The 25108-nt window shown below is 43.1% G+C and overlaps 1 protein-coding gene across 2 annotated transcripts in view; it reads left to right on the forward strand.

Annotated features, from left to right (window-relative positions):
* CRISPLD1 (cysteine rich secretory protein LCCL domain containing 1) overlaps positions 1-25108 on the forward strand; it is a 53908-nt gene that overhangs the window by 11764 nt on the left and 17036 nt on the right. For both annotated transcript variants that reach the window (XM_053247698.1, XM_053247699.1), the window contains exons 3-6: positions 18541-18659; positions 19819-19951; positions 21504-21619; positions 24698-24798. In XM_053247698.1, coding sequence (XP_053103673.1) covers positions 18541-18659; positions 19819-19951; positions 21504-21619; positions 24698-24798 — 469 coding nt within the window. The remainder of the gene's footprint in view (positions 1-18540; positions 18660-19818; positions 19952-21503; positions 21620-24697; positions 24799-25108) is intronic.

Here is a 25108-nt window from a genome sequence, read left to right on the forward strand (position 1 = left end):
CAGACATGTGGATAGAGATGATCCAGTTGACATAGTATACTTGGACTTTCAAAATGCGTTCGACAAAGTTCCTCATCAAAAGACCTTGAGAAAACTTAGCAGTCATGAGATAAGGGGACAGGTTCATGTGTGGATTGGTATCTGGTTGAAGGACAGGATATAGAGGGTAGGAATAAATGGACAGTTCTGAAAATGGAGGGAAGTAAGAAATGGGGTCACCCAGGGGTCTGTACTGGGACTAGTGATTTTTCATTTATTCATAAATGATCTAGAAGTTGGGGTAAGCATTGAGGTGGCCACATTTGCAGATGACACCAAACTATTTAGGGTAGTGAAATCCAAAAGAGAGTTAAAGGAGCTCCAAAAGGATCTCTCCAGCTGAGGGAGTGGGTAACAAAATGGCAGATGTGGTTCAATGTTGGCAAGAGTAAAGTGATGCATATTGGGGCAAACCACCCCCACCCCCTTCACACATATGATGATGGGGTCTGAGCTGTCGGTTACTCACCAGGAGAGATATTTGGGGGTCATAGTGGACAGTTTGTTGAACATGTCAACACAATGTGGAGCAGCTGTGAAAAAGGCCAATTCCATGCATGTAATCATTAGAAAGGGGACTGAAAATAAAACTGCTAATATCATAATGCCCTTATACAAAACTATGATGTGGCCACATTTGGAGTACTGTGTACATTTCTGGTCATCACACCTCAGAAAGGACATTATAGAATTGGAGAAGCTGCATAAGAGTGCAACCAAGATGATCAGGGGCCTAGAGCACCTTCCTTACAAGGTAAGGCTACAACATGTGGGGCTTTTTAGATTAGAAAAAAAGAGGACTGAGGGGTGATGTGATAGAGCACTGTAAAATTATGCATGGTGTGGAGAGAGAAATTTTGCATAACACTAGAACCAGGGGTCATCCGATGAAACTGATTGCCAAGAAATTTAGAACCGACAAAAGGAAGTACTTTTTCACACAGTGCATAATTAGCCTATGGAATTCTCTTCCACAAGATGTGGTGACAGCCACCAGCCTGGATGGCTTTAAGAAGAGCTTAGATAAATTCATGGAGGGAAGGTCTATCAATGGCTACTAGCACAGCATAGCATAGTCTTTATTTCAAACTTGACCAGCATAACAGCAAAATAGACAAAAATGGTTCAATCTACTCCTACAAAATGATAAAAAGTATCTATAAAATTACTTAGTATAATAAGTAGAAGAAGCTAGAAGTTAAAACTATGAACATAAAACTATATATAAAAGTTAGTCAACACTAATAACAGAATGACACTGCGTATAAAGGTAGCAAGACAGCAAAATTATGTAATTAATACAAAGCGGTGTTAAATCTCATCTCATATTGTATTCTATACTATGTATGGCAGCAACATATCCAGCGAGTGTGGCAACATACATATAGGCTTTAGAATATTTAGTGCTTAATTAGCTCTAAATGAATTTTGCTAGCTATAAGGCAGAATTTAGCCACATTATAGGATCTAGAGTCATTCTGATCTGCCAAGAGGAAATTTAGGTAAAAGGAATCAGTACAGCCTGGATATAAGCTAATATCTGAAGAGATGAGCTTATGCCGAATATCTCAGTAATAGTGACAGTACAAGAGTACATGAACCTTTGTTTCAATATCACTAGAGCCACAGGGGCAAATACGCTCTCCATATGGAATTATTTGCTCCTCTGTAATGCCAGGTCAGTTCAGAATAAGACCAAAATTGTCCACAATTTGATCATAGATGAGGGGACTAACCTGGCATGTATAACTGAGACCTGGTTGGGGGAGGCAAGTGGTCCTGTGTGGGCTCAGCTTCTCCGACCAGGTTATTCTGTCATGGAGCAGGCTAGAGGATTTGGGCGGGAGTGTGTGTGTGTGTGTGGAGTGGCTGTGGTCCATAAGAATACCATTTCCCCTACCAGGGCCCCTGTGAGACAGCTGACTTATATCAAGTGCATATTTTTGTGGCTGGGAACGAGGGATAGATTGGGGGTTCTGTTGGTGTACCATCCACGCCGCTGCCCAACAAACTCCCTAACTGAGCTGATGAAGCTGGTCGCGGAGTTGGTGTTGGAGTCTCCTAGACTTTTAGTGCTGGGGGACTTCAATATCCACTTTGGGACTGGCTTGTCTGGTGTGGCTCAGGAGTTCTTAGTGGCTATGACAACTATGGGCCTATCCCAATTAGTTTCTGAACCAACTCACATTGCCAGCCACACACTTGATTTGGTCTTTTGTTCAGATCAGGGGGGTGTTCAGTGGGTGGGAGATCCTGTCATTTTCCCTTTGTCATGGACGGACCACTACCTGGTTAAGGTTGGTCTCACAGCCGCAATCCACCCCTGCAGGGGTGGTGGACCTATTAGGATGGTCCGTCCAAAAAGGCTGATCGACCCAGTGGGATTTCAAAAGGCCTTGGAGGATTTTGATGTTGGTGCGGCCGGTGATTCTGTTGAAGCCCTGGTGGGAACCTGGAACAAGGAACTCATCAGGGCAGTAGACATGATTGCTCCTCAGCGTCCCTTTGGACCTGCTTCAAAAATGGCCCCTTGGTATACTGAGGAGTTGCGGGGGCTGAAGAGGTTGGGTAGGCGACTAGAACACAAGTGGAGAAGAACTCGGTTCGAATCTGACAGGATACAGCATGTGACCCATTTGAAGACTTATGCGGTTGCGGTGCATGTGGCAAAAAAGAGATTCTGGTCTGCATGCATTGCAGCTGCAGGTTCGCGCTCAGCGGAGCTATCCCGGGTTGTGAGGAGTTTAGTTTCTTCTCCTTCGACTTCCAATCAGTCCCGGGGGTCGTTCAGCTTCTGCTGTGATGCTTTTAATGGGATCTTTGCGAACAAGATCTCCTGTATTCGGGCCGACTTGGACTCCAGTGTTTTTGCAGGGTCTATGGAGGAGGTGTCAAGCAATCCCTCTTGCAGTTTCAGTCTGTGACTCCTGAGGATGTGGACAAGCTGCTTAGGGCAGTGAGGCCTACCACCTGTTTTCTGGATCCTTGCCCGACTTGGCTGCTTCTATCTAGCAGGGAGATTGTTGGAGATGGCCTAGTTAATATCATAAATGCATCACTGAGGGAGCGTAGGGTGCCCCCTTGTTTGAAGGAGGCATTGATTAGACCACTCCTAAAGAAGCCTTCTCTGGACTCCTTAGTGATGGACAGTGAGAGGCCAATCTCCAATCTCCCTTGGTTGGGCAAGGTGATTGAGAGAGTGGTGGCCTACCAGCTTCAGGCAGCCTTGGAGGAAACTGATTATCTAGATCCATTTCAAACTGGCTTTATTGCTGGCTATGGGGTTGAGACAGCTTTGGTTGGCCAGATGGATGACCTTTACTGGGGAACTGACAGAGGGAGTGTGACTTTGCTGGTTCTTCTGGATCTCTCATTGGCGTTCGATACCATCGACCATGATATCCTTCTGGATCGCCTGGGGGAGTTTGGGATAGAGGGCACTGCTTTGCAGTGGTTCTGCTCCTATCTCTCGGGTGGATTCCAGATGGTGGAGCTTGGTGACAGTTGTTCCTCAAAATGGGAGCTGCTATATGGAGTCCCCCGGGGCTCCATTCTGTCACCAATGCTTTTCAATATCTACGTGAAACCATTGAGTGAGGTCATCAGGAGATTTGGTGCTGGGTGTTACCGGTATGCTGATGACACCCAAATCTACTCCTCCTTTTCATCTTTAGGAGATGGCACTCATTCTCTCAATGCCTGCCTATAGGTAGTAATGGGCTGGATGAGGGAGAACAAATTGAAGCTGAGTCCAAGCAAGACGGAGGTGCTCATTGTGAGGGCTCAGAATCTGAGGGATGAGTTAGATCTCCCTGTGCTGGATGTGGTTACACTTCCCCAAAAGGAGCAGATGCGAAGCTTGGGAGTATTCCTGGACCCAGGCCTCACCCTGGTATCTCAGGTGGACGCCATGGCCAGGAGTGCTTTCTGTCAGCTTTGGCTGATTTGACAGCTGTGCCCATTCCTTGGAGAGGATGACCTCAAAACAGTGGTGCATCAGCTGGTAACCTCCCGGCTCGACTACTGCAATGCGCTCTACGTGGGGCTGCCTTTGTACATAGTCCGGAAACTTCAGTTAGTTCAGAATGTGGCAGCCAGGTTGATCTCTTGGGTAACCCGGAGAGACCATATTATGCCTGTTGTAAAACAGCTACACTGGCTGCTGATATGTTTCCGGGCAAAATACAAAGTGCTGGTTGTTACCTTTAAAGCCCTGAATGGCTTAGGTCCGAGTTATCTAAGAGAGCGCCTTCTATTACATAATCCCCACCGCATGTTAAGATCATCTGAGGAGGTCCGTCTCCAGTTGCCACTGGTTCTTCTGGTGGCGACGCAGAGGCGGGCCTTCTCTGTAGCTGCTCCTGGGCTGTGGAATGCACTCCCAGCAGAAATTCGTAATTTGAGATCATTGCTGTCCTTCTGGAGAGTCCTAAAACCTACCTATTTGGCCTGGCCTTCCATGATTTTAAATGATTAACTGTTTTAAATTATTTTAAATTGTGGTCCTGATTTTCAGGGCTTTTAGCTGTTTTATTGGTTTTATTGTGTTTTAATAGTTTGATTTTAATTGTTAATTTGTTTTAATTGTTTTTATCATGCTGTGAACTGCCCTGAGCCATTTTGGAAGTGAGGTATATCAATCTAATAAAATAAATAAATAAATAATTTGATATCTCCCTTCCGTCACAATGCCTTCTGTTCACAAGGCATTGCATCAGGCCATTGTCAGGGCTCTGCGGTACTTTGGGACTGTTAACAGGTTTAAATAGTTGGCAGGGGTAAAGCTCAGAATTGGATTGCCCCAAAAGACACCAACCAGAATGGAGCCCTGATCAATTTGCCACTCTATATCATAAATTCTTCCCTTTATTTTGAGTCTGGCATTTTCCTAACCTAGGGCTAGCAGTGCGGTGGGAGAAAAACCGTAATAATATAGCCTTTCCTCCACCCCTTGTTCCCACCTTGACTGATATATGTCCTTTAGCACCACTGAAGCTAAACCAATGGGATGGAAAATCATCTTAAGCTATAATTCAAAAATAATAATCCAAGCCCTAGCCTTTATTTTGAGCAACCCTGCTCCCAACCGCCCTAGGAACACAGCTGGGGACCTGAAATACATTCTTCAGGAAATTAGATTGAACTGCTTCTAATTTAGAGAAATTAGGGTATATATGCCCAGCTGCACGCCGTACAGGAGCTGTGCATGGACTTTGGTTCAAAGAGTTTAATAGCCGCAGGGATAAAATGGGCACCCTTGGAGTAGTAATAAGATTGAATTGCCTGTGCTCTTCTTAGCATTCTGTCTAACATATTCTCTGCACAGATCTGCATCCAGAGGCCTGAAATATTACACCAAGGTACTTAAATTGTTTTACTTGTTCCAACTTGTACCCATTTAGCATCCAATTGTTAATGTTTGGTCTTTTCACAAACTCTAGAACAGGGATTCTCAAAGTTGGTTCCCCAGATGTTATTGGATTTCAACTCCCATAATTCCCAACTAAAGGCCACTGGGACTAGGGATTATGGGAGTTGAAGTCCAAAAACATCTGGGAACCCAACTTTGAGAATCCCTGCTCTAGAACCTTAGTTTTACTAGAATTAATTTCAAATGAATGCTCCTTACAATAGGAGGCCAAAGAGCACACTGTTCTTCTTAAAACTATTGGTGTTTGTGAAAGAATGACAGAATCATCTGCGTACAAGAGAATATTGAGATGCTTATCCACTAATTTGGGAGGGTGATGATCCAAATTGTTTAAATGGGAAGCAAGGGAATTAATGTAAAAGTTAAACAGTAGTGGAGCCAAAATGCATCCTTGTCTTACTCCCCGAAATGTTAGAATTTCCTTGGTGAGGTGCCCCTGTGCACTACAGCACACTCTTATATGGGAGTTTTCATGAAGTCAGTGACTACTAGTCTGAGGGCTACAGGCCACTTACAGGCTAAGAGGCAAGATACCTCTAGATACCAGTTGCAGGTGAGCAACAGTAAGAGAGGGCATGCATTCAGCTCTTGCCTGTGGGCTTCTCAGAGCATCTGGTGAGTCACTGTGTAAAAAAGGATGCTGGACTAGATAGGCCTTGGGCCTGATCCAGCAGGGCTGTTCTTACATTCTGATATTAAATTGTTTCTAGCCATTTGTGGTTGCAAAGATAGACTTGATGGTAGGGATGAATGAATTTCCTCCATTATTTGGTGGTAGTGCCATTTTTTGGTATCACTTATTTTGTGAATAATTATTTTAAAGTTTCTGCCAATGGTTCTTTTTCTCCTCAGTTTCCTCTTTTTATTGGAGTCTTTCAGGCTCATTTATTGAAACTTAAGGTGCTGGTGCTAAATGCCAGATTTTTCTATGGAAAACCATTTGCCATCTGTTTGCACCACCTGAATTTACACCACCAGAACCTGTTTGGATCAGGCAAATTATGTCAGTCTGCCCCAGTTATGTCCTACTTATTTTGTCAATTCAGAACTAAGCAGCTGAGGTAGACTGGTCATCCCATACCTAAAGGACTTCCTGCGTAAGCTGGTGGAAGTGAGGATGCCCAGGCTCTTGGTTCTGGGGGGACCAACATTCACACTGAGGCCATCTTGTCTGGTTTTGTTGGCTGGGAAACCTTTTGAAGATTGGTGTGTCCACACAGTGCCATCCAGCTGAATATAAGGAGTCTTTTTCATATGGGTCCTCATTTGAATCCTCAACAGCATGCTGTTACTTATTTGCAAAGCACTTTGTGGATAAAATTGCTTGCATTTGCTCTGATCAGGATGCCACATTGGATACTGTACAGCTACAGGATGTTCTCTTAGGCTTTTCTGTTTGCTTCTGCTTAGGTGAGTTCCAGTTATTTCAGTGACAATATGGACAGTTACTTGGAGGAGTGTGGCCTGTATTCATACCCTGTGTTTATACTATTAACATATTCACATTTTTGCTGTATGCACCTAGTATAATTTAAGTGATTTTATAAAAAGAAAATGATGGTGATTTTAGACTGTTGTACCCCAATCCAAATGTAGTCATGCTTTTAAAAAAGGATTTACACACACACACACACACACACACACACACACACACACACACACACCTACCTTTTTAAGATTACTCGAGAATGTGAAAATGAGCATATTAAAAAGAATGCAGTGTTCATAAGAGACATCTACACTCAGCTGCACTCCAGTACATATGTGGATACCCATCAGATTTGTGCCCATGGTTCCAAATAGAGCAAATAATGGAAGCCCACTTCTATGAATGTTTCTCCTTAGCTAAATACAGGTGTTGATGTATAATTAAACTTTTTTTCTTTGCTATGATATTACAATGAATATTGTAATTAGGAAAATTGCAATGAATTATATTAGGAAAATTACAATCAATAAGAAAGAGACAACATGCATTTTTGTATCTTTCACTTCCTTATTCATTGTAATTTCCCTCAAATAATATAGTGACTGTATTTACTATATTATAATTATTACCTTAAATATTATAGTGACTATAATAATATAGTTATTAAAAAGTAAATCAGTACAGGGCCATGCTGTCTTGTAATATTTACTTTACCAGTTGGTTCCTTATATTTAGAATGAATACAGCATTGATGCCACGGCAAATGTTTACTCTTGTTGGTGCCAACTGTATGCATTGCTGTCTTTTCTAAGTCAAAGTCTTAGCTCTTTTTAATTTTACTTTAGGTTTCTGCCTCTGACTGTGCCAGGATTCTTTCTGATCTGTATGCCACTCAAAGGGGTTGAATACAGATTAAAAGGTGCCTATACTAGCACTTGGCAATACAATTAGAAAATGAAAATGAGTAATTTCATTATCAATTATTTGAGAAGGACCACATACTCTTACTTTGAGACTCAGTCTTATGTGGAAGCTTCCCAATGTGAGGTTCACACTATATTCACTCTACATCATTCAGAGCTTTTTTGAACACTTTGGGCCTATTCACACATGCAGGCAAAACCGGGCTAAGGAAGCCCAGCCCGGTTTTTCCTACATGTGAGAACCACTGGGAGCTGCACAGTTCCTGGCAACAGAACTGCAACAAACCCTGTAGGGAGCCCGGCAGTTAGCCAGGGTTAGGGGTGCGAGCATGCTCTTACCCCTGGCTAACTGTGTGTTGGTGCCACACAGCTCCATGTAGCACTTATACATGAGTAGCCTCCTGGCCTGCATCGGGAAGCTCCCCATAATGCACCACGCACTCACGTGGTGCATTATAGGAATTCCAGGGGCCAAACCTCCCGTCTGCTGGTAGCAGCCAGTGAACATCTGGGCGAGTGATCTGCTCACCCAGCCAGAAGACAAGGATCATCTGTGAGAGAGGTAAGCATTTGAAGGCTTCCTCCCCTGCAGTGTGGAGCCCTTTCTCTCTGATCGTGAGAGAGGGCTCTTTGAGTCATAAACTGGACCCAGGGCAATGGGGAGTTTGGGGTGGATTTCGAGTTCATGTGCTTCCTGTAATGTAATTTATCCATTCAGATCTCATATTTTGTGTCTTGTGTCATACCAATCATAGTAAAATTAAAGACCAGCCTAAAAGGATGATAACTGGTGCTTTTCAACAACATACGTATTCTGGTGAGCTGGGTTGTATGACCAGATGTGAATGAAGACTGGATGTTGTCAGTACCTTGAATAAATGGATTAGCACATAGTTGGTTATACAATTTATGTTTTTATTCAAGATTACTGAATAAATATTGTCCATTTTCCTGTCTTGAGAGAGGATAGATAAGTTACACAGAGCTTCAAAATGTAGGAATAGTTAATAGCATGAGGAATGGGAAACTTAAGCATGGATATATTATTAGCACTAGTAATTTGGAAGTTGATTTTTATTGTGCTTTGGATAACTTCCTTTTTCCTTAGGTCTGAAACCTGATCATTAGTTGCTGACATGATACAGAGCAGTATGGTGTCACTGCAAGCCATGTTGGGGCTGCGCCGGCCCCATAAAGCCGCCCCAAGGCTGTAGATAATATGTGGTTGTGCAGGCATCATTGTTGCAGTTTCCCCTATTCATAAAAATGGGCAAAGCTACAGCCAGTGGTGCACCTAGGTGATTTGGGCACCTGGACTGCCCCCACCGTGAGGCGCTCCCACCGTGTCCCCAAACCGCCACATTTCTGTACTTTTAGCTGCCATGTGCACACCCGGGAGTGGGTGGGGGTGAGCCTAGCAGCCTCTCCTTCCTGCACCGGTGGGCAGAGTGGCCGCTGGTCCTGCCCATCTGGCCGAGCAGCCCTTGAAAATTGCCAGGTGCAGCTGTGCAGTTCGAATGGATCATTGCAAGCTGCGCGGCTCACCCTCCACATGGTGGCTAAAGGTACAGAAAAGCAGTGGATCGGTTGTGTGGGATGGTGGCAAGAGGCCCCCTGGTCATTTGGAGGTCCCCCGGACCTTGGATGCCATGGACTGGGGCCAAAGGTCCGGGGGTAAGAGTGCCTCTGGCTACAGCGGCTCTGCTAATGAAATAGCATGTTATCTACAGTGTTGGGGCTGCCTTAAGGGTGTGAGCCATCCCCAACATGGCTCACTGCGTCACCATACCGTTGTGCATCATGGAAGCTGCGGATAGCAATCTTTTGACACTTATTCATTATCTAAAGTTTATTCTGAATAAAGGCTTAAAGCTGTTCATCGGTTTTCTCTCTGAAAGTGGTATAGTTTTCTGGAAAACAACCTGAATGGATGAAAAGTGAGGGGAGCTGAGCTTCCTATGCTCCTAAAACCCAATTGGGAATAAATCTTTTTTCTTCAGCTGCACAGTAGAGGATAAAGGGAGTGGAGAACTATAGTGAGCTGCTTGAAGGCAGGCTGGGTGTCAGGACCCAGCCAGCCCTCAGTCCTGAAGTGGTCTTCAGGAAGAGGAGCTCTCTCCTCCAGGAACCTTGCAATGATGATGTTCCTGCAGTGACCTCAGTCCTGGATGAACTGCTAGAACCAGATCCATAGGAGGATTTAAGGGGATCTGATAACTTCACCTGGATCCTTGCTTTAGATCAGGGCTGCTCAACATTGGCCCTCCTGCAGCCGTTGGCCTACAACTCCCATAATCCCTGGCTATTGGCTGCTGTGGCTGGGGATTATGGGAGTTGTAGCCCAAAAACAGCTGGGGGCCCTAAGTTGAGCAGGCCTGCTTTAGACCCCCCCCCCAGCCATCCCCAGGAGGCACTAGATCCAGACTGGCATGCAGAACCAGGGAAGCAGTGCTCACCTGGGTAGCTGAAGCCTACCCAAGAGAAGGAGGAAGCCAGTGGAGCTCTTCTCACAATTGGTGAGAAAAGCTCCTTTGAGATCTGTGGGGATACTAGGTTTATCCGACCCTCCCCACAGATGATCACTTACTCTTTGCTGGATGGGCGGATCACCTGCCCAGATGATTGGTGGCTCTCCCACGGCTAACCCGGCCACTCCGGGGGTCGGGTTCAGGGAAGCACCACTGCTTGGTGGCCCACTGACCAGACCCCTAATAATTAGTGGGATCCCCCCAAGTGCCCCCCAAGGGTGCCTGCCACAGCTGCAAGCAACCACGGCAGGCACACGATCAAAAAAATGAGGTCAAGGGAGCACTCACTCCCTTAACCTCATTTAAGCAGGAGGCTTCATGGGCGGGTTTGCCACCATGTAGCCACCAGGATCGGGCACAATCCCAGTGGTTCAAATGAGCATGCAAAACCAGGCTGGGCTCTCTTAACTCAGTTTTGTAAGCTTGTGTGAATAGCCTCAGTATCAGGGCCAAGTTAACACCTGGAAGGTGGGGAAACTCCTTCTCTTATATCAACTCTTTACTTGCTCTAAACACTCACCCTGGAAAGCTCGCTGGGAAGTCTGTTCTTCTAATGAAGGGCTGGGCAATCTTGGCCCTCCAGCAAAGATTCCTCCACAATGTATTGTGGCTGGGAATGATGGGAGTTGTAGTTCAACAACAGCGAGATGGCCAGAATTGCCCTCCTAATGCCTTGCTGCAGCCTTCCTCTGTGATTCCCAACCCTATCCTTGTTCCAGTTTCTGCTCCAGTATTCTTTTCTGGTTCCCGATAGGTATGTGCACGAATCAATTTTTTTAATTCAATTTGTACCCAATTTAAATCACCCCTGATTTATTTTGGGTCTGAATCTTGCCAGCTAGTACAGGGGCGATTTGTTTTGTCTACAAATCACCCAGAACAGGTAGATTTGGGAACAAATCATTTTGTACTCGAATCAGTTTGCACAGACAGCAGGTGCAGGCAGTGATTCTCTCAGCAGCAAGGGGGTGAAAAAAATTTATCTCCTCTTTTCCTTAATCAGGAAAGCAGGAACAAAAAGAAGAGAATCCACTCCAGGCAGTAGGCAAGGCAAAGCAAAGCTGCTCAGGTGCTCTCTCTCTCACTTCTCCCATGAGGCAGGAAGGCAGAATGGTGGCCGTCTGCCTCCTTACGTACATTTGAAAATCCCCCCTTCAAACTCCCTCCACCCTTGTCCCTTCTTTGACCCTTCCACTAGCCAATGCTGGGTCAGTCACACCTGGCAACACAAGATTTGAATGGAAACGAGCCAATCTGGAACCAGTGGGGAATTGCCAGCCAGTCATTGCACACTGTAAGTCGCCAATCTGAAGCTTGGGAGGGTGGGATTTTCTAAAAAATTTCCTGACACAAAATGAAGACAGCAAGAGAGATTGCTACAAAATGGAGGTCCGAATCTACACATTTTTCGGGTTTGAAATCTGGGTGATTTGTTTTGGACCCGAATTTGGCAAGCTAGCACAGGGGTGATTTGTTTTGTCCACAAATCGCCCCAAACAGGTAGATTTGGGTACAAATCATTTTGTACCCAGATAAATTCACACATCCCTAGTTCCAGGCACGAATTTTGCTCCAGTGTCCTGCTCCAGCTTTACTCTCTTATTGTTGTCTCATTCTGACTCACCTGCTATTGCTCCAGCTTGGCAATTGCCCAGGTCACATCTCCACTGTGTATCTTGTAGATTTATTTCCCTGGGCACTATAATGTAATAAATATCTCATAGGAAGATATACCTTACCATCCTATATTATATTGGTTGATATTATGGGATCAATATTCAACAGTATATCAATATTCAACAGTATATCAATATAAGCAGTTTTTAACTTAAATATTAACATTCACATTTGTTTCCTTCCCCCTGCCCCCTATGTACAGTTTCCAGAATGGCCCAATGCCTTTCTGCCCAAATCTGTTATTGTTTGGAACATACCTGAAGGCTCCTTCCCTCCCCCCCCCCCGCCTATTTGCTCCCAGTTGATGGCATGTTTAATGCAGAAGTACACTCAGCTATTGGACATGAATCAGTACTAAGAAAACAAATGGCTTCTTTGCACCAAACTTATATGTGTTGCTTACTTTTCAAATATAGCAGTGAACTTTTGCCAAAAGGTCAGAGGCCATATACATTCTTGTTTCTACAGCCAGAGATGGAGGATAAGCAAGGAAAGTATTTTGTGATGTGGACACTATAGAAAAAAGAATATTGTTCTTTGACATTTGGCTGGAGATTGTTTTGAAAAATGTAAACCTTTCAGAAACTTCTTGAGTATTCCATCCAACTTCAACAGTTCCCTGGAGTGTATGTGTTCATTTGTCATGAGTATCCACAATAAATGAAATGTTTCATTGAAGGTTTTTTGAAGTGGTTGGGACAGCTGCATTTTTTCAGTTCTCTGCACAAAAATGGTTTCCTGTTAAAAAATCAATTTCCTGTTAAAAAAATCACAAACATTGTCTTGCTTATCTGAAGATACTATTGATAGATCTAGCAGTTAATCAGAGTTGAATACTAAGATAGCTGTTTAAAGATATTGATATTTTGGGATGAAAGTGTGGAGAAAAAACCTTGAAAATAGCATTACTTATCCCTCAACAAACCTCTGGTAAAGACTTTCTGGGAAGGAGGCTGATCGGGCTCGAGGAATTGCTCAAAATTAGAATGAGGTTTATTTGAAGAAATAATAATCTTGGAAAATTCAGCAATGAGCATTGCACTATTTAGTTTTTCTGTATATCTCATTACAAAGAAGTATAGTTATAAGGAAGGTCAAAAAGAAAACAAGAAAACAATACGCTGAGTGCTATGAGACACATCCACAGGTTCAAGAATCCATACATATGAAACACAAATGAATGCAGAATCTAATCAAATGTATAAGCTAAATGACTAGAGAAAATAATTGTTCTTCTTTAGGTTTTGTTTTTACTATTGTTTTTGCCATGCCATGCTGAGTCTGTCCTGGTATCATGAGTTCTGTCCTGGTATCTTCTGGTGTATAACAGTTATGAGTCTGCATTGCTTGACCTTTTGGACACACTTTGATAAACCAACCAACCATTTGTGCCAGAACAAATGTGCTAGTTTTTAACATTTCTCAATACTCTTTGTTGTTTTTTGCTGCAGCAGAATATTGTGGTACAAGGAGCTTTATTGCTAGCTGTTAAATTCTTTGCAGAAATAGGTCTGTTCAGAAGCAATTCTAATTCAGTCTGCTTTTTTGGTACAATAGTACATAGGAAGCTGCCTTATGCTGAGTCAGGTCATTGGTACATCTAGCTCAGTATTGTCCTACTTTGACTGGCAACAGCTCTCCAGGGTTTCAGACAGGAGCCTTTCCCAACCCTAGAGATGCTGGGGAATGAACCTGAGAACTTCTGCATGCCATGGTGATGCTCTGTCACTGAATTATTATTCATTCATTCATTCATTCATTCATTCATTCAATTTATATACTGCCCTTCCGAAATGGCTCAGGTCGGTTTACAACAGGATAAAAATAAAAACCAGTTAACAATTAAAATCAAAACTATAAAAACAGAATAAAACCAATTTAGACGTTCAAACAGCTAAAAGCCCTGGAAAACCAGGGCAACAATATAAAACAGTTTACTGTAGTTTAAAAACCCTGGAAGGACAGGCCAAATGGATAGGTTTTAAGGGCTCTCCTGAAATATAGTAATGAACTCAAATTATGGATTTCTGCCAGGAGTGCATTCCATATCCCAGGAACATCTACATAGAAGGCCCGCCTCTGAATTGCCACCAGACAAACCGGTGGTAACTGGAGACGGACCTCTTTAGATGAACTTAATGTGCAGTGGGGATAAAGTAGAAGAAGGCACTCTCAAGATAACTCGGACCTAAGCCATTCAGGGCTTTAAAGGTAATAACCAGCACTTTGTATTTAGTCCAGAAACATACTGGCAGCCAGTGTAACTGTTTCAAAACAGACATAATATGATCTTTCCGGGTTGCCCCAGAGACCAATCTGGCTGCTGCATTTTGAACTAACTAAAGTTTCCGAACTACGTACAAAGGCAGCCCCAGGTATAGAGCATTGCAATAGTCAAGCCGGGAGGTTACCAGCTGATGCACCACTGTTTTGAGGTCATCCTCTTTAACGAATGGGCACAGCTGTCGAATTAGCCGAAGCTGACAGAAAGCACTCCTGGCCATGGCGTCCACCTGAGATACCAAGGTGAGGCCTGGGTCCAGGACTACTCCCAAGCTGCACACCTGCTCCTTCTGGTGGAGTATAACCCCATCCAGCACAGGAAGATCTAACTCACCCCTCAGATTCTGAGCCCCCACAATGAGCACATCCATCTTGCTTGGACTCAGCTTCAATTTGTTCTCCCTCATCCAGCCCATTACTGCCTATAGGCAGGCATTGAGAGAATGAGTGCCATCTCCTAAAGATGAAAAGGAGGAGTAGATTTGGGTGTCATCAGCATACTGGTAACACCCAGCACCAAATCTCCTGATTACCTTACTCAGCGGTTTCATGTAGATATTGAAAAGCATTGGTGACAGAATAGAGACCTGAGGGACTCCATATAACAGCTCCTATTTTGAGGAGCAACTGTCACCAAGCTCCACCATCTGGAATCTACCCGAGAGATAGGGGGCACTGCTTTGCAGTGGTTCCACTCCTATCCCAAACTCCCCCAGGCGATCCAGAAGGATACCATGGTCATTAGTATTGAACACCGCCGAGAGGTCCAGAAGAACCTGCAGAATCACACTCCTTCTGTCGGTTCCCCAGTAAAGGTCATCCATCAGGCCGACCAAGGCTGTCTCAACCCCATAGCCAGCTCTAAAGCCAGTTTGAAATGGATCTAGATAATCAGTTTCCTCCAAAACTGCCTGGAGCTGGTTGGTCACCACCATCTCAATCACCTTGCCCAACCAAGAGAGATTGGAGATTGGCCTATAATTATCCATTGCTAAGAGGTCCAGGGAAGGCTTCTTAAGGTGTTGTCTAACCATTGCTTCCTTCAGACAAGGAGGCACCCTACCCTCCCTCAGCAATGCATTTATGATATTAACTAGGCCACCTCCAACAATCTCCCTGTTAGATAGAAGCAGCCAAGTTGGGCAAGGATCTAGAGAACAGGTGGTAGAGTGCACCGCCCCAAGCAGCTTGTCTATATCTTCAGGAGTCACAGATTGAAACTGATCCAATCTAATACTGCAAGAGGGATTGCTGGACACAGTGACACCTCCTCCATAGATCTTACAGAAATAGTGGAGTCCAAGTCGGCCCGAATACAGGAGATCTTGTTCGCAAAGATCCCATTAAAAGCATCACAGCAGAAGCTGAACGACCGCCGGGACTGATTGGAAGTAGAAGGAGAAGAAACTAAACTCCTTACAACCCGGGATAGCTCTGCTGAGCGTGAACCTGCAGTTGCAATGCACACTGGCCAGAATCTCTTTTTTGCTTCACGCACCGCCATCACATAAGTCTTCAAATGGGTCACATGCTGTATCCTGTCAGATTCGAACTGAGTTCTTCTCCACTTGTGCTCTAGTCGCCTACCCAGCCGCTTCTTCTTCTTTCTTTCTTTTTGCATTAAATTTTTATTGATTTTAACAATATCTTGAATATCTCATTACATCCAATTAAACAAAAATTGACTTCCAGCTCACCAATCAGCACGAATCACTAACTATACAATTAACCCTTGCTATAATAATTCAAAACATATAACCTATATCTTACCAAACTCGATTTTAGTCTACTCAACCTGCTAATATTACTAAATTTCAAACCCTGTTGAAAAATCAATATTAGGAAAATAGTTCTTTAGGTAGAGTAAGAATGATTTCCAGTCTTCTTTAAAACCTTCCAAATTTTGATCTCTTATCAGTACTCTAAGTTTTGCCATCTCTGCCTATCCCAAAATTTTTATCAGCCAATCTTCTGTCTACCCAACCGCTTCAGCCCCCACAACTCCTCAGTATACCAAGGGGCCATTTTTGAAGCAGGTCCGAAGGGACACTGAGGAGCAATCATGTCTACTGCCCTGATGAGTTTCCTGTTCCAGGTTCCCACCAGGGCATCGACAGAATCACCGGCCACACCAACGTCAAAATCCTCCAAGGCCTTTTGAAATCCTACTGGGTCCAGCAGCCTTTTTGGATGCACCAGCCAAATAGGTCTACCACCCCTGCAGGCGTGGATTGCAACTGTGAAACCAACCTTAGCCAGGCAGTGGTCTGTCCATGACAATGGGGAAGCCACTGGATCCCCCACCCACAGAATACCCCCCTGATCTGAACAAAAGACCTAATCGAGTGCGTGGCCAGCAATATGAGTTGGTTCAGAAACTAATTGGGATAGGCCCATAGTTGTCATGGCCTCTTTGAACTCCTGAGCCGCACCAGTCAAGCCAGCCCCAAAATGGATATTGAAGACCCCCAACACCAAATGTCCAGGAGACTCCAACACCAACTCTGCGACTAGTTCTGTCAGGTGTCAGGGAGTCAGTTGGGCAGCAGGGCAGACAGTACACCAACAGAATCCCCAATCTATCCCTTGTTCCCAGCATCAAAAATATGTACTCAGTATAAGTCAGCTGTCTCACAGGGGGCCTGGTAAGGAAAATGGTATTCTTATGGACCACAGCCACTCTACCCCCCTGCCCACTTCCCCTAGCCTGCTCCACGACAGAATAACCTGGTGGGAGAAGCTGATCCCACACAGGACCACTCGCCTCCCCCAACCAGGTCTCAGTTATACATGCCAGGTCAGTGCCCTCATCCACAATCAAATTGTGGACAATTTCGGTCTTATTCTGAACTGACCTGGCATTGCAGGAGAGCAAGGCCAGACTCTGCGGGTCACTGGAACAGCTCCCCGAGGCCTGAAGTTACCAAATTACTGATTTCCCTTTCCCTGTAATGGCCAGCTACTCTGCCAGTGCCAATTCTTCTATTTCCCACCACTACAGCAATAGCTGCCCCAGAGCTGCTTGGCACACCCCCAGCACTATCCCACTCAAGAGAGCCCCAACACATACCTGCAAAAGACCTGGCACAACCCAAGCTCCAGACATCAGCCCCACCCTCAAAGGCCCAGCCCCTAACCCTTCACACACCCACAAGGGATCTTGAGCCAAGCAACCTGGCCCTGGCCCTCATTATCCCCTGAGATGACTCCCCCAACAGTGACAGGCCCAGTCAGTGTTCCTGTAAAGCCCAAAGCTGAGCGGGTGACCTGAGGAACTGCTGAGTCACCCAGAAGCTGGTCCCAATCCTGCACACACTCCCCACAGATATTACCCAGAGGCAGCAGCCCCACAGGGGAAGCAGGAACAGGCAGGCAACAGCAGAAGGAGCCCACAGCACCCACCTGGTCTCTCACCCCAGGCAGCACTGGGTGGGAAGCAGATGGACTCTCTCTCTCTCCTGTGCTGGGCTTCTAATTACAGAATTACAGCCCTATCCTCCTGTTTCTGGATAGATAGAACTGTGGCTGTGAAAAGGCTATTGATTACAGATGTTGTGACAGATCAGAAGGCTTTTAATAGACCTCTTAAATTGCTGAAATAGTCTTTGTGGAGCAGTTGTAGGAGCAAAGAACCTTCAGGAATCTAAAACAGAGTTGGGAAAATATATGAAGAATGATCCCTGGTTTTTCATTCTGTTTCCTACTTCTTCATCTTAGGAAGAATAATCAAGGACTGCCACACTAGAGACAGTTTGCTGGTGACACTGTGTACCATCATTTCCCCCCAAAAGCACTTGAGAGAGCACATTGATTTTCCCCCTTCCAGATTGGTCTTCTCTAAGGTTAGGAAGGAACCTTCTCTCTGGGAGTGTTTTCCCACAATCTGTAAAATGTCACTTGGCTATTTTGCTCTTTGAGCTCTATGTTTCAGTGTCCTTGTTGTTTCCTTGTACATATAATGATCTGCATTGTATAAATAGATCAATAGAGAGTCTGGTTGTCCTTTCTTGAGATGAAAGCCTGGATTAGATGGCAATTTAAGCACTTGTATCTATGACTTTATAAAGGTAGCATATCTCTTAGAGATTTTCCTTAAAATCCTAAAGTGAGGGTTTCCAAAGTGAGGGTGTTCAAGTGAGGGTGGGGGACATTTTTCTTTCATAAGATTGACATTTGTAAAACCAACAACCCTTTTTTGTTGTTCTTCTTCCCACCCTGCTTCAAATACAGACGTGGGATGTAGAGCTGGAGAGATCAGCACAGTCCTGGGCTGAAACATGTCTTTGGGAACATGGGCCTTCAAGTCTACTTCCATCCATTGGGCAGAATTTGGGAGCACACTGGGGAAGGTATGAAAAGAAATAGCTGTTAAAAATTATTTTAGAATAGAATGAAAATGTGCTTTTGGCTAAGTGTGTGGTTGATAGAATGACCCTAAATCTGGGACCCTCGCAATTGAAAAACAAGGCAGACTGTTCAGGGGATGAGACAGGGTGAGAAGACCCTGGCAACCCCACAATGCTGGGACTCCCAGGCCAGGAGAATGATGGGTCTCCAATCAGCACCTCCTCCAGAACCTCAGGACACAGGCTGCCTTCATCCTCTGACTTGAAGAAGTACTTTGAGGAACTAATAGCCCAATAGAGGTCCTTCAGTGCCACTGGATTCAACACTTGGAAAATTGGGCAAGGCCCCTTTAAGAAGCAGAGCTTTACCTAGAGAAGGGGGCAGGGCTAATTTGCCTGGGTAGCAGCCATAAAAACCATTAGTCTGTTCTAGGCAGTTATGGAGTAACAACTCTCTTGTGTTGTTAGACTTGGCTCTCGTAGATTATTGCCTGGAGCTAGCTAAGGTTCTGATCCTTTTCCACTCTAAACTTTCTGAGCCCTGTGTTTCTTTCAGTTCCCTGCCTCAGTGGAGACCCCTGCTAAGCCAAGAACATGATACAGAAACATTGTCTTTACTAATGGCAGCAACAGACACTTTACTGACTTTTGATGTTTGAGTGATGAGTGTCTTGCGTCTGATCTGGAGCTTTTTCCTCCTTCTAGACAGATCAGTTCCTTGCTATTCTGATCTATGCTTCCATAACTTTCAGGCTTGATTACTGTAATGTGCTCTGGGTATGGTTACTCTTGACAATTTTTTGAAAGCTACAACCCATCCTAGTACTGGGATGTAGACACGTATCCAGTACGTTCTTTGTCTGTTATACTGGTTACCTGTGCCTCCATAAAGTATAACATATCCTTAAGATAAAAGGGTTCCACACCATGCAGAGCTTTAAAGGTTAAAACCAGCACCATAAATTGAGTGGTGCTGGTTTATGGTGCTGGTTTTAACCTTTAAAGCTCTGCATGGTGTGGAACCCTTTTATCTTAAGGATATGTTATACTTTATGGAGCCTCATACTCTAAATCTTCATACACTTGACTTTGAGTCTCTTTGCCTTTGTGGAAATGGCATAAAATATATTAACCATTTATTTCTTTTCTTTTCTTTTTGTAGATATAGGCCTCCAACATTTCATGTCCAAGCATGGTATGATGAAGTAAGAGACTTTAGCTATCCTTATCCTCAAGAATGCAACCCTTATTGCCCCTATAGATGTTCTGGTCCTGTATGCACTCATTATACACAGGTATGCATGCTTATTTCCAGTTTATAGTCATTAGTTTAGATATAAGATAGCTTAGACCAATAGAAATCAAAAGGAAGTTGCTCAAAAACATAGGAAGTCATACAGTTCAGGATTATTTCAAAACCTTTACCAAGGTATGATTCACACGCACTTTTTTTTTTTTTAGTTACAGCAAATATCCATTGTGGTTTGTTCCCCCTTCGCCGCCATGTGGATGGAATATGTACATGCCTAACTTGTCATATGGTCATGAGCATATACGGCTGGTATATATGTAATGGATTATATGAGAAAATGCACATATCTTATTTGCGTGCATACTATGAACTATGAGGATTTTCTGATACAATCGATAGCATACATGCCAGCACTATATGCTCCTGGCCACTGATTCATAATTTGATTTTTGCATGTGGCACTTCATTCATACAATAGGCTCATTAATCACTGAAATGGATGGGTCAGCCTGCTACAAAACAGATCAGTGTGGATACTGGCATGTGTTATAGATTAGGATGCTGATTTTCTAAGTTTATAAACATAAGAAAATATAATATACAAATGGATAAATTGTATGTCCAGCTGTCAGACCCGGGACATTCGTGTTTGTTTTTGAATTCTGAAATAAAAAAGACAAAGTCTGTTGCTGAATCCAGCCCACATATTACTACGTATTACCAATATATATATTATACTTTACTCATATGTACACATGAGATCAATTCCTGAATCTGCAAAAACATAGGATGCAAGTGGACTCTCTTGTCAATGTAACATGAAGAAGAGTTCAAGTTCTCTTTGGAGCAGACATTACAAAGGATTCCTAGCATAATCATATCACAAATTAATTGTTTTTTACTCTTGAGTTTTAAAGAGTATTCACTTTCCATTTTTCTAAACATGTCTGTACTACTACCATGTATTATTTTGACTTATTTCTAATTTCAGAATGTATCTCTTTTAGCTGTTCAAATCACAAAGAGAAAAGACTGAATTAAATAATTTATTTAAATCAAGTATTTTGTTACACAACTAATACATTTCCTAAATGGATACATACTAATTTGCTTCTATCATAAAATAAAATACTGGGTTGCAACTTAATAAAAATATTAAAATCTTCACATTGCTTTTTTTAAAAAATCACATTTATATCCTGCTCTTCCTCCAGGGAGACCAGAGCAGTGTACATGGTTGTGCTTATTCTCACAACAATCCCTTGAGGTAGGTTAGGCTGAGAGATAAGTGTAACATGTGTCTGTCTCATTTGGGGGAATTTCTCTCTCCTTTGTTGCTCCCTGCACTACATATTCTGTTCTGAACCTCAGGAGCAGCTTTTCAGGTCACTTGGGGCTGAAATGGGGAGGAGTTGTGAAAGTCTACATCTGCAAAATTCCTTGCATTTACAGTACTTTGGATGTCACCTATGTCCGTGCTTTATTATAAAGGGGAATGTGACAATTACTGTTTTGCAACTTTGGTAGACTACATTTTTGTACACATTTGTTTTTATTTGGAAGAGATGTTTAACTTTTTCTTTTTTGTCTTCTAGGTGGTTTGGGCAACAAGTAGCAGAATTGGTTGTGCCGTTAATTTGTGTCATAACATGAATGTCTGGGGTCAGATATGGCCAAAAGCAATTTACTTGGTGTGCAATTATTCTCCCAAGTAAGTATGTGCTGCAGACTAAGGGGCAATGCACATTGCATTGTAAAATGTGTAACAGAGTACCAATGCAATTTGTTTACAAAAACAAAACCTACTTTGGATAGTGTCATTTGGATTGGAGACGAGGAGTGGCAGGGAGGAGTTTAACTCCTCTCCCTTCACACTTCTGCAATCCAAATCATCCCAAATACCAAACAACTTTCTGCACTATGCCGTTCCAAACAAAAGTTAAGGGTTAAGCACCTCTAAAGCAAGGGTGGGTAGGGGTGGGCCCTCTAGCTGTTGTTGAGCTACAACTCCGATCTTCCCCAGCCACAATAAATTGTGGGAGTTGGAGTTCAACAACAGCTGGAGGACCAAGTTTGCCCACCTCTGCTCTAAAGTCGCCTTTAAGCAACATTTATTTTATTTTATTTGAAAATGAATCAGGACTCTGCTGCACCCACATTTCCGTGTAATGTGTAGGTACACCCCGACATTTATATTTATTTATAAAGATAAAATAAACAAATAATTAACTAGATAAGGTTGCTGGGGAAAAATCAGATCAGATTTTCTATCTTGAGTTTCTACAATGTGATGCATTGTTTCTAGTGGGAATTTGACACAGTGCAACGCTATCACATTTTAAGTTAGGAGAGCTCCAACTAAATCTGTTGTGGTCCAAAATTGCAACATTCCAAGCATTCTTTAAACTCTGCCAGCTCTATTTATGAACATAATCTGCTCATTTCGTAAGTGATGATTAGAAGAGATTTGATTGGCAGCATTTCACCTGAATTATGGTTTTTAATAAGGCTGCTCAATCGTGCTTGGCATTTGAGCAGCATTAAGTCAGGTAAAAACGGTATGGGAACTTGTGGTTTTGCGTTTCTGTGGTTGGGCAATATATACCCAACTTCGTTATCCGCGGTACATGGTTTCAAATATTTGCAGTTTTCGGCAGCACAGTCCTGCCCTTACATGGCCATTCTCTTGATGCACATGCTCCTGGGTTGTGAGAGGAGTTTGCAGGAGGATAGTGGAGTGCTTTGATCTGCATATTTAGAGATGTTGTGTTTTCTAAAAGCCATTTGGGGTAGCATTTGGTATCCATTGGGAGCCTTCTGGAGCTTTTGGTGGCTTTTTGGAGCCATAGCTCTTGAGCTTCTGGAGCCTTTTTAGAGCCATTCCTGTGGAGTTTCTTAGAGCCATTTTCTGGACCCTCTTGCAGCATTGTACTGCCCTTGTAAGATGCTAATTATCACTTTTATAAAAGTTAATGAAATTTTATTTTTAATTAAAATTTTCAAATTAAAAATTAATTTTAATTTTGATAATTACAGAATTGAATTGAATTTGAATTTCAATTAAAATTCAATTTAAATCAAAAATTGATTTTAATTATTTATTTTATATTATTTACTTATTCATTTGATTTATATACCACCCTTCCTAAAGTAGCTCATGACAGTTTACACTCCATTGAACACTGATTCTCCATTATCCATTGTACACTGATTCTCCTCTCACTCCTTGATTCTCACACACTCCTCTGTGTGTGTTTACTTGAATTGGATTTAATTTTGTGCTATTTCTTTGGCCAACCTACCAACCAATCAGGCCATGTGCTGCTAAGTTAAAAACCACCTGTGGGCTAAGGAAACATCATGATTACGCATTACTGGAGAAACTGGGGGGCATTGCTGGAGAGTGGGAGAGCTGAGGTGGCCAAGGTAGCATGCTGTGCTCCATCCTTATTTCTGCATTTACCCTGCTTTTTCAGTTATTTCTTGGTCATTTTCCTGGGCTCCGGAACCTAATCCCCCAATTCCCATTGACTTAAGGTTTCATTATCCACAGTTACATTATCTGCAGATGTAGGCCAGAACAGAACCCCCCCACTGCGAATAACAAGGGCCACCTGTACCCCACTCCCAGTGGAATGTCCATTTTGTGACCCGGGCCTTCATAATCAGTAACTGTCCATGTGGTTGGGTAACTTGAACACAACCACATGAAGCTGGTAATGGAAAAAAATCTAGTCATGAAAAAACTCTTCACACATGCCCAGGGTATGTTTCAAGAGCTTCTAGTAAAGTCATAGTGGGCTGCAGATGACTCAGCTTCTGGGTGAGATGAATGTAGACAATATTAGACACCAATACTTCTGGTAGCCCTAGCTCAAAGGAGATGTGTTATCAGCTTCTGTGCAGGTAATGGTGATGATGAAGAAGAAGAAAACTTCTCTACCATCACTGTCAGAACCATCTCAGGTGGAGTGTGTGGTCGAATCTATTGCCATTTGTGATTTAGTTGTCTTCTGGACTCTTTCAGCAATATAGCAACCAGAAATCAAGGGCTGCATTAGTACTCAGCCCAACATTGCTCAGGCTGAGGTGAAACATGGAAAGTGGCACAGTTATTAATTGTCTTCATGACATTATATTTCTGTCCCTTGGTCTGCCATCTGACCCATCCGCCTTCACAACATAAATGACAGCAAAAGCTTATAAAATTATCCAAGCCCTTTCAGCTTTACTCCAAGTAGAAACTTCCCTAAGGAGTATGTAACCCAGTCTCCCCACTGCTCTCATGAGGAGAAACGTCAGTAATCCTGAGTTTGCATACTGATAGCTCTCATTTGGCAAATTTACCAAAATCATCAATAGAAATTCCACTCAAAAAAGAGGCAAACTATAATCTTCAGGAGATTCTCTAGATGTTCAGGAGATAGCTCTAGATGTTGTAACTAAATCACATTCTCCTCTTAAACCAAAAGCATTTATTGTGCCTGTAGTGCAACAGTTCAAAAAACCCCAACAATATGTTGGGGGTGTTCTGGACTAAATGAGCATGATCATCATGGTGGAACAGTCAGCCCCACCAGATTAGTCAACATTATGTTCACAACCACAGGTGTCAGTGTATCATGTTAACTTAGTGAGAACCTTTTTTAATATGTGATAAATATTTGTCATGAGTTTTATTTATTATTTATTTTATTACATTTATATCCCACTCTTCCTCCAAGGAGCCCAAAGCAGTGTACTACATACTTAAGTTTCTAAATTTAATAATATCCTTTTTTCTCCCTAGGGGTAATTGGTGGGGTCATGCACCATACAAGCATGGTCGCCCATGTTCTGCATGCCCACCTAGTTTTGGAGGTGGCTGTAGAGATAATCTTTGCTACAAAGGTGTGTACTCAACAAATTCATTTCTGATATCATTGCGTCTAGTACCAGCACTATTGTTGGTGCTCTAGGCAGAAGAAAGGAGGATTCTGATTTCAGATGTTTTATTGGCCTTGCATGTGTTTTCTCCTATGAAAAAGAGCTCTGTGGGCAGCAAAATATAACTGATAATTGTTTTATATCCTATTCGCTCAGCTCCTTGCCCTGCGTCACTAGCCCAAATGAGCTATTTTCTCAGCTGCTGAATCCATCTAGTATATAATGGTGATTGAATTAATTGTGTAAGAATCAATGTGATTAGTTCCAATAAATC

Source organism: Hemicordylus capensis, chromosome 4 (genome assembly GCF_027244095.1).
Source record: "Hemicordylus capensis ecotype Gifberg chromosome 4, rHemCap1.1.pri, whole genome shotgun sequence".
Classification (NCBI taxonomy): domain Eukaryota; kingdom Metazoa; phylum Chordata; class Lepidosauria; order Squamata; family Cordylidae; genus Hemicordylus; species Hemicordylus capensis.